Source organism: Podarcis erhardii (assembly GCF_964252035.2).
Source record: "Podarcis erhardii genome assembly, chromosome: 2".
Classification (NCBI taxonomy): Eukaryota; Metazoa; Chordata; class Lepidosauria; order Squamata; family Lacertidae; genus Podarcis; species Podarcis erhardii.
In genome coordinates, this window is record NC_138498.1 from 16,016,064 (window position 1) to 16,032,172 (window position 16,109).

At 46.4% G+C, this 16,109-nt stretch overlaps 1 protein-coding gene across 2 annotated transcripts in view; it reads left to right on the plus strand.

The window, feature by feature from the left end:
• Window positions 1-16,109, plus strand: part of FIGNL2 (fidgetin like 2) — a 63,966-nt gene that overhangs the window by 19,544 nt on the left and 28,313 nt on the right. Inside the window, exon 1 of one of the 2 annotated variants that reach the window (XM_081849631.1) lies at window positions 5,059-5,373. The exons of the other annotated variant lie outside the window; for it this stretch is intronic. Within the exon in view, the coding sequence (XP_081705757.1) occupies window positions 5,265-5,373 (109 nt within the window). The 5' untranslated portion in view covers window positions 5,059-5,264. Of the gene's footprint in view, window positions 1-5,058; window positions 5,374-16,109 lie in introns of those variants that run through there. 2 annotated transcript variants of the gene reach the window in all.

The window sequence follows — 16,109 nt, forward strand, 5'->3', positions numbered from 1 at the left end:
CGAGGATGAGCAGAAGGGATGATTAATACCAGCGATGTGGTTTCTACAGTGCGTTGCTATGGATGAACAAACTGATGCTAATTCCTGGATGTTATGCGAGATGGATTCCGAGAGACTAACCCACCAGATTGCACTGAATATCCTGAATAATTTGAGTGATGATAATCATTCAAAAAAAGAAAAAGAAAAAGCACATACTATGGAAAGTCTGCCTTCTTTTCTTTCCGGGCTAGGGACCTTGTGTAGTAGGCTCTGGCTGGCTAGTGTTTGGGGCTTTGAACCAGGGAGGCTTGGGTTCAAAATACTGCTCAGGGATCTTTTTTTAAAAATAGGTATTTATAGTAACATTTCTGCAGTGCCCTTCTCGGTTGCATTGACACAAGACAGCATTACAAGAATCTAGAGAAAACGAAATGACAAGAAGATGATTAAAATCTTTTTTAAAATGCAAGAGCAGTAAGATCAACAATACAGATGCAATGAAAGAACAGTCATAAAATGCCTTAGCTGAAAATAAAAATAAAACTCTCCTAAGGACCAGATTAAAGTGGGTAACAATTCCCGGCAGCCCTTAACAAAACTGTGGTGCCTAGAAGACGTGGAGGGAAAGAATGTGCTTTGAACATAGGCACCGGGTTCTGCCCAACTTTAGGGGGGGCATCACATGCGTGACCTCATGTACACAATGCACATCTGTGACGTCATGCGGCAGGAGGAGGTCGCAAGACCCATCAAAGCTGCAGGGACCCACCATGGCTGTGGGGAGACCCTGTGAGACCCAGTCCCTTGAGAGGGGGTGTGTGTGCTCAGATCCATCCCAATATATTGTTTTTGGGGGGCTGAGGACCTCAGCCCCATAGGGTTGGCACTTATGGCTTTAAATGTGCTTTAAAGGTATATTAGTGTGTAAAAAGGTAAAGGTATCCCTGACCATTAGATCCAGTCGCGGACGACCATGGGGTTGCGGCGCTCATCTGGCTTTACTGGCTGAGGGAGCCGGCATTTGTCCGCAGACAGCTTCCGGGTCATGTGGCCAGCATGACTAAGTCACTTCTGGCGAACCAGAGCAGCGCACGGAAACACCGTTTACTTTCCCGCCTATTTATCTACTTGCACTTGATGTGCTTTCGAACTGCTAGGTGGGCAGGAGCAGGGACTGATCAATGGGAGCTCACCCTGTCGTGGGGATTCGAACCGCTGACCTTCTGATCAGCAAGTCCTAGGCTCTGTGGTTTAGACCACAGCGCCACCCGCGTCCCATTATATTAGTGTGTACCAAACCTAAATTTCCTGGAGATGGTGAATCTATGCCTGGATTGTACTTCTTACACAATAATAATAATAGCCAGAACACATAGAAAATTACCATAGATTATGCCATTGTGCATTGGGTGAGGTAGAATCCACAGAGCACATTTTACTGAGCTGTCCCTTCTACAACGATTTAAGACAGTATCTTATAACCCCATACTTACCCCAGCTTAGTCCCCGACAAAGAGGAAAGCAGACAGCATATCTGCTAAATAAGTCTTCTAGGAAAACAACTTTGTCAGTGGCTAAATTCCTTTTCCTGGCACTCAAGCGTCGGAAACGTACAATTGAATGCCTTGATGTGGGTTATCTGTGAGAGGTTTAGTGCTGTGGCCCTACCTTATTCATGTACCCCTATGATGTTTTAGTTCATAATTCTGTATTGTGTTTTATTTCTGTTTTTATTTCTGACTATCGGTCGAATAAAGGAGATTGATTGATTGAAAATTACCATAATATATGGAAAGCTAGGATAGAACCTCTCTCTACTTGACACCTAGCTTCTTGTGAGGAGGGACTTCCTTCTTGTGCAATGAAGGAATATTCTTCGGAAACTGGTATAGACACAGCTTTATCACCTCAAGGAGAGCTAAGCCTTGGGAATTACCCTGGGATAGGCAATCTCTCTCTTGGCATGATGTGTTTTGAAAATAATATGGGGAACTTGAATCCTACCAAGAGCTCCTTGGAAGGCTGGCATAATAATAAATGAAATCAAAACGGGTTGAAATTCACTTAGGCTATCGAGTACAGTGGGACCTCAGGTTAAGTACTTAATTCATTCCGGAGGTCCGTTCTTAACCTGAAACTGTTCTTAACCTGAAGCACTTTAGCTAATGGGGCCTCCTGCTGCCGCCGCGCCGCCGGAGCCCAATTTCTGTTCTTATCCTGAAGCAAAGTTCTTAACCTGAAGCACTATTTCTGGGTTAGCGGAGTCTGTAACCTGAAGCATATGTAACCCAAGGCACCACTGTATCGGCACGAGGTAGCGAAAAAGCAAGCGTGCCAGCAGTAAGGAAGGGGATCCCAAGGGTTTTCGTGTAAGATGCTTCCTTAATACACATGCATGCAAGCGCACCCCCCCCCCTTTTGAGGTGGAATCCAGGGGGTTGTGATAGGGACCGAGTGTGGGGCGCACACGCAGGCCTGCTAAAGTGGTTAGGCAAGGAAAAAGCCTGGCGGTTGGGAAAGCCATCAGCAAATGGAGCAGAGCAACCCTCCAGGCCTTTTCAGCCCATAGAGGTGGCATTTAGAAAAGAGCTGTCACTCAAGGAACAAAGGAAGCCTGGAGAGGCCTAAATGGGCCTAACATGAGCCAGATTGAACATGTCGTCCTCTGAGGCACTCCTCAGGGGTGGGGACTCCTGAAAGCTTATAAGGAAAGGCCTGGAGCTTTGGGAATATGAGATTCCTTTTGATCTCTGCAAAGGGAACGGTGGCTTTTTGGGGTGAGGGGTGTGTGGGGATTCAGTGATTATTTTTTTTTGCAGGACCCCAAATCCCCGAGGCAGGTTATAGCGATGCACAGCGCAGCCCAGGGGTGTGGAATGAAACGGGCTGATATTCACTGTTGTTGCTGCTGCTGCTGCGTGTGAATGGGAACGAAGTTCTGAAAGTGCGGGCCTGAGATAAATGTTGAATATCATTCGGTAGCCACAACGCCAGCCGTGCTCATGTATGTATGACAGCTACTTTGAGGCCATTGCCCTTTGCTCCATGGTGAATCAGGCATGTTCATACAATGCTTTTGTTACCCCTAGATAATTGCATAGATTTCACAGAGTCCAAGGTCAGAAAGGGTCAGCACATCATCCAGCCCGGCCACTTTCATTTTATATACCTATATACTCCGATTTGCTATAGTAGTAGGGTATACACAGAGCAGTTGCTGGCATACTCTAGCTTGTATATTGCAGAAATAACTTCACTTTTTCTTTTCCAATTTGCACATTTTGGAAGCTGATCATTCTTTGTGATAGTACGGAACAAAGCCGATTAAGCCAGTAACATATCCCAACAACCATTTGTTAATTGTGGATAGCAGGGAGCCACGTTATGTATGCACTGATACAGTCATTTCCATGCAACCGTTCATGGCTTCTTCCCAGCAGAAAGTGGTACCATAAGCCTCGGCCCAGTATACCTGAAGCAGTGTCTCCATCCCCATCGCTCAGCCCAGACACTGAGGTCCAACTGCGAGGGCCTTGTGCTGGTTCCCTCACTGCGAGAAGTAAGATTACAGGGAAGCAGGCTGAGGGCCTTCTCGGTGGTGGCACCCTCCCATCAGATATCAAGGAAATAAACAACTGTCTGACTTTTAGAACACATCTGAAGGCAGCCCTGTTTGGGGAAGTTTTTAACGTTTGATGTTTTATCACATTATTATTATTATTATTATTATTATTATTATTATTATTATTCTGTTGGGAGCCACCCAGAGTGTCTGGGGAAGCCCAGCCAGATGGGCGGGGTATAAGTAGATGATGATGATAATGACAACAACAACAACATGAAAGCTTATACCCAGAACAAACTTAGTTGGTCTCTAAGGTGCTACTGGACAATTTTTAAATTTTTTAATTTATTTTGACTGTGTCAGACCAACACGGCTACCTACCTGAATCAATAATAATAATAATAATACAGTGGTACCTCGGGTTACAGACGCTTCAGGTTACAGATGCTTCAGTTTACAGACTCCGCTAACCCAGAAATAGTACGTCAGGTTAAGAACTTTGCTTCAGAATGAGAACAGAAATCGCGGCGCAGTGGCAGCAGGAGGCCCCATTAGCTAAAGTGGTGCTTCAGGTGAAGAACAGTTTCAGGTTAAGAATGGACCTCCAGAAAGAATTAAGTTCTTAACCCGAGGTACCACTGTAATACATACATACATACATACATACATACATACATACATACATACATCTATCTACAGGTAGACATTCCTGCAGTTTCTGAGCAAGTGATCACCTAGGAGCCCATTGCATTCATATAAAAGGAGGTCATACCTTTGGGATGAGATCAGCTGGCCTTGGTGCAAGTGCCAGGAGTCCAAAGGTTGGGACCATGTGGAGTCCTGCCCCAAATCCTGCTTCCACACCCGCTTCCACATTCACTGCAGCCCCTTTCCTTACCATTTAGAGTAGGGGTCAGTATATGGATCCAGGCCGTGGGCTCTGCTCCCAAATGCTCTCACCCACCCGTGTTGGGACACATTGACAAGTGTTCAGAATTAGCCAGGCACATTTTGCAAATAGTGCAGGTCCAGTTGCGACCACGTGGAGATCTCTGGTTGCAAAGTTGGCGACTGGGGAATGTCACTTAGAGAAGGATATGAAATATTGCCATTGAAGCTTTAGCTTGCATTCGTTTTACAGTGGTACCTCTGGTTGCGAACGGGATCCGTTCCGGAGTCCCGTTCGCAACATGAAAAGAGCACAACCTGCAGAGGTGCATCGGTGCATGCACGGTTGCGATTCACTGCTTCTGCTCATGCACATTATGTCATTTTGCGCTTCTGCGCATGTGCGAGTGGCGAAACCCGGAAGTAACCCTTTCCGGTACTTCCGGGTCGCCACGGGACATAACCTGAAAGAACATAACATGAAGCGGACGTAACATGAAATATGACTGTATTCTGAATTGTTTTATTTGATGTTTTAATGTGTTGTAAACGGCTCTGAGATTTGTTCTTTGAAATATAAAGTAGTATGGAAATGAAATCATCATCAACAACAACAACAACAACAAAGTCCACTGCAAAACAAAATGCAACACACAAAAATGGTGCCTAGACATTTCATTGTGGCGACCGTATCCCAGGTTTAAGGCATCATTTGGCAATTAGAGTGTACGTCCATATATGAGGTTCTAACACTGCAGGTAAGTCTGTCACCTGACATCATTATGATGTCAGGTGACCACTTAAAAGGGGCCTGTTGTCAGTGCTGACAATGAGCCCCGGAATGTTCATTTGCAGGCCCAGTTTGAATCCAAACTGCACCTGCAGATGGACAACTTCAGAGGGGCTTCCCTATCAGCGCCAGTCAGCTGATTGGTGCTGTGAGTGACACCCGCTTGCCAATGAATACTTGGGACATTGCTTTAAGGCCGATTGCTCCTTTGTAGGTGGGGGTAGTTGGGAGCAGTTTGGGGAAGACTACCATACGTAACACAGGTTCTGAGAGATCTGCATTGGCTCCCGGTACGTTTCCGAGCACAATTCAAAGTGTTGGTGTTGACCTTTAAAGCCCTAAATGACCTCGGTCCAGTATACCTGAAGGAGCGTCTCCACCCCCATCATTCAGCCCGGACACTGAGGTCCAGCGCCAAGGGCCTTCTGGCGGTTCCCTCATTGCGAGAAGTGAGGTTACAGGGAACCAGACAGAGGGCCTTCTCGGTAGTGGCGCCCGCCGTGTGGAACACCCTCCCATCAGATGGCAAAGAGATAAACAACTACCTGACATGCTGAAGGCAGCCCTGTTTAGGGAAGTTTATAATATTTAACGCTGTATTGTTTTTAACACTTGATTGGGAGCCGCCCAGAGTGGCTGGGGAAACCCAACCAGATGGGCGGGGTATAAATAATAAATTATTATTAGTATTATTATTATTTCACTCTATAAGACACACTTTTTCCCTCCTAAAAAGTAAGGAGAAATGTGTGTGCGTCTTAGGGAGTGAATGCAGGCTGCGCAGCTATCCCAGAAGCCAGAACAGCAAGAGGGATCGCTGCTTTCGCACATTTAATTAGTGATGGAATCTAGGATGTTGAGCGCAATTGCTTCCTTTTCACACAAAAAATACTTATGCACAGACACTCTCTGCAGATGCTCATGCTGAACAGGTGGGTAGCAAAAGTATAGCTGGTTAGAATCGCAATATCAGTCATCCTCCCCCTTTGCGTCTGCACATGAGTATCATATAAAGGTAAAGGTAGAGGGACCCCTGACCATTAGGTCCAGTCGCGGACGACTCTGGGGTTGCAGCGCTCATCTCACTTTATTGGCCGAGGGAGCCGGCGTACAGCTTCCGGGTCATGTGGCCAGCATGACTAAGCCACTTCTGGCGAACCAGATCAGCACATGGATACGCTGTTTACCTTCCCGCCGGAGCAGTACCTATTTATCTACTTGCACTTTGACGTGCTTTCGAACTGCTAGGTTGGCAGGAGCGGGGACCGAGCAACGGAAGCTCACCCCGTCGCAGGGATTCGAACCGCCGACCTTCTGATCGGCAAGCCCTAGGCTCTGTGGTTTAACCCACAGCGCCACTCGCGTCCCATATGTACTGCAGTAAGTAAAGGTAAAGGTACCCCTGCCCGTTACGGGCTAGTCTTGACAGACTCTAGGGTTGTGCGCCCATCTCACTTAAGAGGCCGGGGGCCAGCGCTGTCCGGAGACACTACCGGGTCACGTGGCCAGCGTGACGAAGCTGCATCTGGCTAGCCAGCGCAGCACCCGGAAACGCCGTTTACCTTCCCGCAAGTAAGCGGTCCCTATTTATCTACTTGCACCCGGGGGTGCTTTCGAACTGCTAGGTTGGCAGGCGCTGGGACCGAGCAGCGGGAGCAGACACCCCGCCGCGGGGATTCGAACCGCCGACCTTTCGATCGGCAAGCCCTAGGCGCTGAGGCTTTTACTCACAGCGCCACCCGCGTCCCTATGTACTGCAGTAGGTTTGCTTAATTCTGATTCACTGCTGCTCTTCGTTGCCATTTGTGTTCAGTCCAGTGGTATACCATCAGCTGTCACTGTGACGTCTGTCAAAACATGGCTGCCTTGGTGCCACGCAAGCCTTGTTTGTTCTTTCGCTTTTGTTAACCTCCAGGCTTTGTTATCAGCAGGTTGAGTGGCTCAGATATGTTAATTTTCTCCCTTGGGGATCGAGCCTCTCTCTCTCTGTGTGTATGCATGTTGTGTGTAATTCTCTGGAGCCTGGTTGCCATTGGGCAGGAGCCTAAAATGAATGTAAGCTGCTTCTCTGCCTCTTGTATAACAAGCAGAGGATTATTAATTCAGTATAATCACATAAGGGGAAGGTTTTAAGATAAATGGAATGATTTCTTCTTCTTTTTTGCACCTGTCTAGTTGTTCCTGGATTAGTTTGCCAACATGAGTTCCCTTTTAGAACCAGGCTATCAATATGTTACGTGCTTCGATGTGCCTTCTTAGTTTGGTTTTTTTACTTGGGAAATGGTATGCTTGAAAGCTAGTGTGAATACTGGTGTCTAGGGCTGCCTGATATATTATCCAAAACCCCTTTGGAAGGCTATATTGTGAGATCAGTTTCATAATTTTTGACCTGGCAATATATCACAAATCATGATTTGTATCAGGGCTGGGTGGTATATCGATATATCGTCCCAAACCAGCTTGAAGTCCATATCATGGTACCGGTTTCAAAATTTTTGAGCTGGCGTTATATAGCAAATCATTATATGTGTGTGTGTGTGTGTGTGTGTGTGTGTGTGTGTGTGCGCTCTGCAAAAATCACAGTGTGGGAAAAGCTGTGAAGCCAGCCAATGTTTCTCTCGATTCCTGCAGCCCCTGTTAATTCTGCTGGCTCAGTTCTCCCTGCCTCATGAAGCGGGGGAGCAAATCACAGGAACCAGCGCTGGCCAAATTCATGATACGGGAAAAACCTTGAAGCCAGCCAATACCTCTACACAGCTCATCCTTATTTCAGACATTGTGATATATTGGTATATTGTGATGTTTAGCTGGTGATATATCACGATGTTGAAAACCAGGTATCACCCAGCCCTACTGTTCGCCTATACATAGTTCTGCCCTTATTTCAGACATTGTGATATGTCAAAATACTATGATGTTTAGATGGTGATATTTCATGATGTTGAAAGCCTAGCCATACTGGTTCCCACATTTCCTTGTCACAATAAACATTGGTGTACAGGTTAACGTATTCTCTGTTTTCCCTGGAACAGCTTCTGATTTAGGTCCTTTCCAGATAATCAGCTCAAATAATGCATAGTTGTTACTAATGCATAGTGGAGGAATTGATGTCTCACTTGCTGAGATACTGTTATTTTCCTGATTTCAAGCTGCAGTTTTTGGTGGCTGGGATCGCCTCCCCACCCAGCTAGCATACAGATTGAGAAAGTATATTTTGGAAAGCGATCGCGTGTGCCACATTCAAAATAGCAAGGTGCCAGGCGTGTTTTGCGACTAGTGCAGGTCCAATTGCGACCACGTGGAAATCTCTGGATGCTAGGTTGGCGACTGGGGAAAGCAAAATATTGCTTAGAGAAGGATCTGAATTATTTTCCTTGAAGCTCGAATTTGTTTTATTCTGGATTGTTTTATTTGCTGTTTTAATGTGTTGTAAAGTGCCTTGAGATTTGTTAGTTAAAATGGCCACGAAATTAAAAGATGCCTGCTTCTTGGGAGAAAAGCAATGACAAACCTAGACAGCATCTTAAAAAGCAGAGACATCACCTTGCCAACAATTGTCCGTATAGTAAAAGCTATGGTTTTCCCAGTAGTGATATATGGAAGTGAGAGCTGGACCATAAAGAAGGCTGATTGCTGAAGAATTGATGCCTTTGAATTATGGTGCTGGAGGAGACTCTTGAGAGTCCCATGGACTGCAAGAAGATCAAACCGATCCATTCTGAAGGAAATCAGCTCTGAGTGCTCACTGGAAGGACAGATCCTGAAGCTGAGGCTCCAATACTTTGGCCACCTCATGAGAAGAGAAGACTCTCTGGAAAAGACCCTGATGTTGGGAAAGATGGAGGGCACAAGGAGAAGGGGACGACAGAGGACAAGATGGTTGGACAGTGTTCTTGAAGCTACCAGCATGAGTCTGACCAAACTGCGGGAGGCAGCGGAAGACAGGAGTGCCTGGCGTGCTTTGGTCCAGGGGGTCACGAAGAGTCGGACACGACTAAATGACTGAACAACAGCAACATAGAAATGAAATTAACAACAGCAACACAATTGAAAGAAAATAGTGCCTAGATGTTCCATTGTGGCGACCATCACCTGGGTTTAAGGTGACATTTGGTGATTAGATTATGCTCCTGAGTTTCTGACATGGGTGGATACTTGTATAAGTGAATCTGGTCTAAAAGCAGAATACTGTCTTTCACAGCCACCTAGGTTCAGGGGGGTAAGAGTTAACTCCTACCTAAGGCCAGTGCAGCCTGCAAGTCAGGTTCTACAGGTGAGATGGGACTGTTAAATTGGCCACTCTTCCTTCAAAGGGAGCCTCTGATCCCCTGCGGTAAGGTTGCCAGATGGTCCCTTATATCTTTGAGTAATGTCAGTTATTTTAGAAAGAGTGGCCTTTGCTTCGGAGGACAAAAGCTGTCTAGAATGTTATGTGAGCTTCTCCTTTTCAGAAGCCTGCTCTTTATGCACCTCTGGCCAGCCTTTTGCCTCAGTTCTTGTGACAGTCACAGAATGTTCGTGCATGCTCCGAATGTTGAGCGAAAGGGCCTGTTGCAGTATATTAATAATAGCAAGCACAGCAGCTGCCGTGAGGAATTTTGAGAGGGATGTGTTCAGTTACAGGGTCTAGTAACAAGAGGAACGCCATCATACAACACTCTGGTGCTAGTTCAGTATGACGTTGCTGGAATGCCATTGACAAAGTAGGGTCGTGGAAGGAGCGTTTTTATTTATTTGTAGGGATGCTGGTGGTGCTGTGGTCTAATCCACCTTGGGCTTGCCGATCAGAAGGTTGGCGGTTCGAATCCCTGCAACTGGGTGAGCTCCCGTTGCTCGGTCCCAGCTCCTGCCAACCAGCAGTTTGAAAACACATCAGCGCAAGTAGATAAATAGGTACAGCTGTGGCAGGAAGGTAAACGGCGTTTCTGTGCACTCTGGCTTCCGTCATGGTGTTCCGTTGCGCCAGAAGCGGTTTAGTAATGCTGGGCACATGAATTGGAAAGCTGTCTGTGGCAAACGCTGGCTCCCTCAGCCTGAAAGTGAGATGAGTGCCAGAACCCCATAGTTGCCTTTGACTGGACTTAACCGTCCAGGGATCCTTTACCTTTACTTTTACCTTTTTAAAATTTATTTATTTAAAAACATTCCCCCCCTCCATGACTGCTTCTGCTACCGTTGTCAAAGGCATGCATTCAAATTTATTTTGAGATTTATTTGTGGGAAGGAGCATATCCAAAAGGCCCGGAGCCATTGACAGACAGCACCAGCTAATTCCAGTTTCATCCCCATCCTCCTCACTACTGAATTCTACCCTGAGACAGAAGAAGAGCAGAAAGCTGATAGGCAGTAGACTGGTTATATGTAAGAAAGCAGTCGGTCAGGGGCTGGCTGAGGGCAGATTGAGGTTGCCCCAGTTGCCTTAATGGACCAGCCTCCATTTGGGTTTAATATAAGCCAGTCTTTCCTTTTGGTTAGATAAACCTTTTTCGCAGGTAGGAATAGTCATTAAATCGTTTGTAGGAAGGTCTGTTGTTCTTGATCAGGGGTCAGCAAACATTTTCAGCAGGGGGCCGGTCCACTGTCCCTCAGACCTTATGGGGGGGCAGAGTATATTTTTTGGGGGGGAAATGGACGAATTCCTATGCCCCACAAATAACCCAGAGATGCATTTTAAATAAAAGCACACATTCTACTCATGTAAAAACACACTGATCCCCGGACCCTCTGCGGGCCAGATTTAAAAGGCGATTGGGCCGGATCTGGCCCCCAGGCCTTAGTTTGCCTACCCATGTTCTTGATGGTTGGCATTTTTCTCATTCTTTAGCTTTCTTTCTCTTGGGCGCAAGCAGCCTGCGGTTCTCTCTGCTCCCATCTGTTTCAGAGCAGACCCCTCCTTCCCTCTCCGGTCTTTGGCTGTCCACTTCCCATGAAAAATGCCCAGAGTTCTTGGTTCAGTGTTTACCTCGGGAAGTGTTCCCTTTGTTCTTGCTCAGGCCCCCGATGTGCTTTTGCCCAGCTACACAAGATGCTTTCATTATTTCCTCCTGGAAATAAAGAAGAACCGTCCCTTTCTTCCCCCTTTGTGAAAAGCAAAGAGGCCGACTCAGCCAAAAAGAGGTGTCTGTCGTCCTTGCAGAGAGATTGGATCGGTTTGTTCACTTCCCTGCGCTGCCCATGCTGTGGAACGCAGCAAGTTCCTCCTCTGTCATTGTGTTTGCCAGCTGCAAAATGAGAGCTGCCAGGGTAGCTGTGTTAGACCGCAAAGGGCAATTCTGTGCTACAAGTTTTTTGGTTCTATTAAGCTGTCACAGCTTCCCTTCAAAATTCACCAGGTGCATTTTGCACCTGGCTATCGGCCATTGGCGACCAAGTGAAGATGCCCGGACGTAAGGATGGCGTCTGACGTCTCCATCTGGAGGTGCATGCTTGGCAATCATTGGATCTCACCTGTTTTTGCACACTAACAGCACATCCTGTAGAATTCTATGCATGATATTTTGTCTGCACAGTCAGAACGGATTTCAGGAACCAAAAAGGTGTATTGAAAACTATTGAAACTAAACATTCCTATTTGGTGACTGTAAAGGTAAAGGGACCCCTGACCATTAGATCCAGTCGCGGACGACTCTGGGGTTGCGGCACTCATCTCGTTTTATTGACCGAGGCAGCCGGCGTACAGCTTCTGGGTCATGTGGTCAGCATGACTAAGCTGCTTCTGGCAAACCAGAGCAGTGCATGGAAACACCGTTTACCTTCCCGCTGGAACAGTACCTATTTATCTACTTGGACTTTGACATGCTTTTGAAGTACTAGGTTGGCAGGAGCTGGGACCGAGCAACAGGAGCTCACCCCGTCACGGGGATTCAAACCACCGACCTTCTGATCGGCAAGTCCTAGGCTCTGGGGTTTAACCCACAGCTCCACCTGCCTCCCTTTTGGTGACTGTAACCCTGGTTTAAAGAGAAATCTGGCACCTAGCTTATATATATCTGAGTTTCTATAAAACTGCCTGAGGATGGTGGCTTAGGGAGTGGTACAGATCACCAGGCCCTCTCAGAGAAGTAAAAGTCCCACTGGAAGAGGGAATTACTACGAAAACATCTTACATTCATTGGATGAAGCACAAGAAGAACAAAAACGTCAGCTGCTAGATAAATCTTTGCAAAGGAAGCCCTTTGCTCTTTGACTGCTGTCCCCTGCAATCTCCATTTCAGACTTTATGAATCCTTGGCTTTAAACTATCTGTACGGAGCAAATCTGCATTATTTGCCATGCGTTATTTTAATAAGTTTTGTCACCAGAGGTTGCACAGTTTGTTGATGAAGAGTCTTGATGGAGGAAATACAGTAAGCCGTTGAAAGTTATCTTTGCCATGTGTGCTCTCTCATTTCAGTGCTAACACACAGCATTTATACACTAATTCAGAAATGGGGAACTTCTTAGTTCCCATAGCCAGCATGGCCAGTAGTTAGAGATGCCCAACAAAATCTGGAGAGCTACAGGTTTTCTATTCAACCACGCTGTGTTTGGAGACTTTTTTTTTTTGCTCCATTTTTTTAAAAAAGGAAAATTTCCTATTGAAGACCATCCAAACAGTAGGTGTTTCCCCCAACGATTTCAAATGCAAGTTTGCAGGTGTGCAAAGTGGGCATTCTATAGGGCCAAACATGGCAAGATAAAACACATGGTAGGATCTAGCAGGGCTAGAGCGAGAAGCCTTTGGTTCTGCCTGCGGCTGCAGTCAAAACTAAAGCTTGGAATGTCTTTTTGGGGATTGAAGCATCCGCAGGCTCCAGGTTAGCCCTGCCCGCCCAGATTGGCTACTGGATCCCCCTGGACAGGAGTGGGGGGAGGGGGAGAGAGAGAAAAAGCCTCGTTGTTGCCGTAGTTCCCAGGATGATGCAGCAAAGAGGCATCCGTTGCGATCCATTGAAAGAGCTGCACCCAAAATACCCCATTTGCGCCATTTCTGCTGGCTGCTGCTGAGTGGATTCTGTTGCCTGTTGCGTCCAGCTGCCTGCCGTTCTGATGGGTGAATCGGACTGCTTCTCTGAGGTAGGGCTTCCCCTTCAGCAGCGGAAGCTCATTGAGCTGGGGAGACCTGGGTGGAGTGATACCGCCTTCCACTCTGTCCAACTCCTGTTGAGCATGGGCATTGTTCTGGAATTGCTCTGTTATTTCCTAACCGAATAAAAATGATTTGGCGGCCAGCCCACTTATTAGTAGGTTCTTTCTCCCCCCTGATAACTATTAAAACTTGCTCTGCTGCAGCACCCTAGACCAGCCTCCAGAGTGCACAGGTACAGAACCTACAAGAGTTTCTATTTTCCATGGACAGTCCCAGATTTACAGCAGCCATCTCAGTTTCTGAGTTGATTTCGGAATGTTTCGCTTTTCCTTAGGACGCCCCTCTTTTCATTGGAGAAATGTTTGGGGCTACGCAGGTGTTCGGTGACAGACAAATTGGTGTGGAAATTGTTCTCTGCCATAACAAAGTCCGAAAGCCACCGTTTTGGGCCCACAAGAGCTCTGCAGTCCCCTTACGAACTGCTTTAGTCCATAATCTTGTGTGGACGTGCTCACCACAAGGCAATTCACCTCTGGGTCGGCCGTAAACATTTTGCTCATAGGTAAAGAGGTTAGGGACGCGGGTGGTGCTGTGGGTTAAACCACTGAGCCTAGAACTTGCCGATCAGAAGGTCGGCGGTTCGAATCCCCGCGACGGGGTGAGCTCCTGTTGCTCGGTCCCTGCTCCTGCCAACCTAGCAGTTCGAAAGCACGCCAAAGTGCAAGTAGATAAATAGGTGCTGCTCCGTCGGGAAGGTAAACAGTGTTTCCATGCGCTGCTCTGGTTCGCCAGAAGCGGCTTAGTCATGCTGGCCACATGACCCGGAAGCTGTATGCCAGCTCCCTCGGCCAGTAAAGCGAGATGAGCGCCGCAACCCCAGAGTCATCCACGACTGGACCTAATGGTCAGGGGTCCCTTTACCTTTAAAGAGCTTGTGGGTTTTCCTAAGTTGTGATCCCTGTGATATTGCTTTTGCGGGGGTTACATTTGGATTCATAGGCAGTGCTGGATACCACTGAGGTGTTTGGTGCCTGTAGCAGTAAAATATCAGGTATTGGGTCTAGGAAATCCCACCTTTGCTATAACCACTTCGTATAGCTATGGGCCTTGCCCTCTTTGCCTCAGTTTCCCATCTGCAGCACAGGAATAGCAGTGCCCTACATCATTTGTTCTCAAAACTTTGCCTAATAATCAAGTTTTCTTCTCCAGGTTAGTGGGCTGCATTCTCTAACCATCTCCAGCTCATGTTCACAGATGGTTCCTATTAGTTTCCTTAAAAGCTTAGTTTCCTTAAAAGCTGTGAGGCCCCTTAGTGGGAGTGGGAGGCCAGCTGTAAGTATTCCCTGTTAGCAACTCCCAGGCACATTTTCATTATTTTCATTTCATTATTCATATATATGAATATATATATATATATATATATATATATGAATATATATATATATATATATATATATATATATATATATATGAATATATATATATATGAATATATATATATATATATAGCGAGATGCCTGCAGAATGTCCCAGCTGGAGGGCTCCCACCAATAACTTTGTAGAACCATAACGATAGAATGATTGTGTCTTTGAAATTAATTAGGATGTTCAAAGCCTTCCTCTAAAGGAGAAAAACCAGAAGGGAGAAATTCTTACAATAAATACCGTATTTTTCGCCCTATGGGACGCACTTTTCCCCCTCCAAAAATGAAGGGGAAATGTCTGTGCGTCCTTTGGGGCGAATGCAGGCTTCAGGAAGCTCTGCGCAACCCTTGGGAGACCGGCGAAAAATACGGTATATGGGAGTTTTCCCCACAACAAAAACGGGCTGAGAGGACAAATAGGGGTTTCTATCCGCAACTGCTAGCGCTTCCGTGAAGAGATGCGCTTCATGCTATTCAAGAACCCACTGTCTAAAATGATCCTGGTGATCCCGTTTTAAAGGCTTGTCTGAGCGTGCCAGAACCATTTGCGCTGAATTACGGAGACCCCTGCTTTTTATAGATCTGTGGAATCTGAGTGCACCCATTGATAAACAGGAGTGGAAATTTGATCTGCTCTGGCCTGCTCGTCTCCCTGCCTTGATCTGCCACCTTCCTGACAGGGATTCCCTGCCAAAGCCTTCATTTTAGCTTTCTAAATAGCTACTTGTCAGCTGAGCTCTGGCAGGCAAAGGCTTAGCTTCTACCCCAGTAACAGATTATCTGGAGATCAAGGCTCACATTTTGCTACATTCTCCTGTGCAAGAAAGGCAAGAGTTGGGACTCAATGGCTTGCAAAGTTATTGTATGCCCTGGGAGAAGAAATTGCTGCATAATGTGCAGTTGAGTTTTTTCTTCTTCCTTTTTTTTTTTTAGAAAAGCTTACCTGTTTTGTTACTTGTTTCTTCTCCCCTGCATTTGCAGATGAGACAGAAATCTTGCAAAATGCATGAAATCAGATAAAGAGATTCCTAGGCAGCTGTTAATAGGACGGCAGTTAAATTTTATTGCTGGGCGCACCATTTTATGTTATTACATTCAGAAACCCTGAAAATTCCATTTGTAGTCCCCCCCCCCCCAGATTTTCTACCTTTGTGGATCATTTCCCACATCTGACACAGAATTCCTGCAGGTTCTAGGCTCCACACAGATCAAGTGTAGAATTGGCTTCACTACCGCTGTGTGTGAACTAGTGAACCCTAGAACATGCACAGCATGTTTGCAAAATAGGTTTGCTCATTTGCCAAGAGAGATCGCTAGTGATAGATCAGTCATGGTAAGCCAGCTCGTCAACCATTGCTCAGAGTTCCCTGGAACGACGACTTAGAAGCAGTT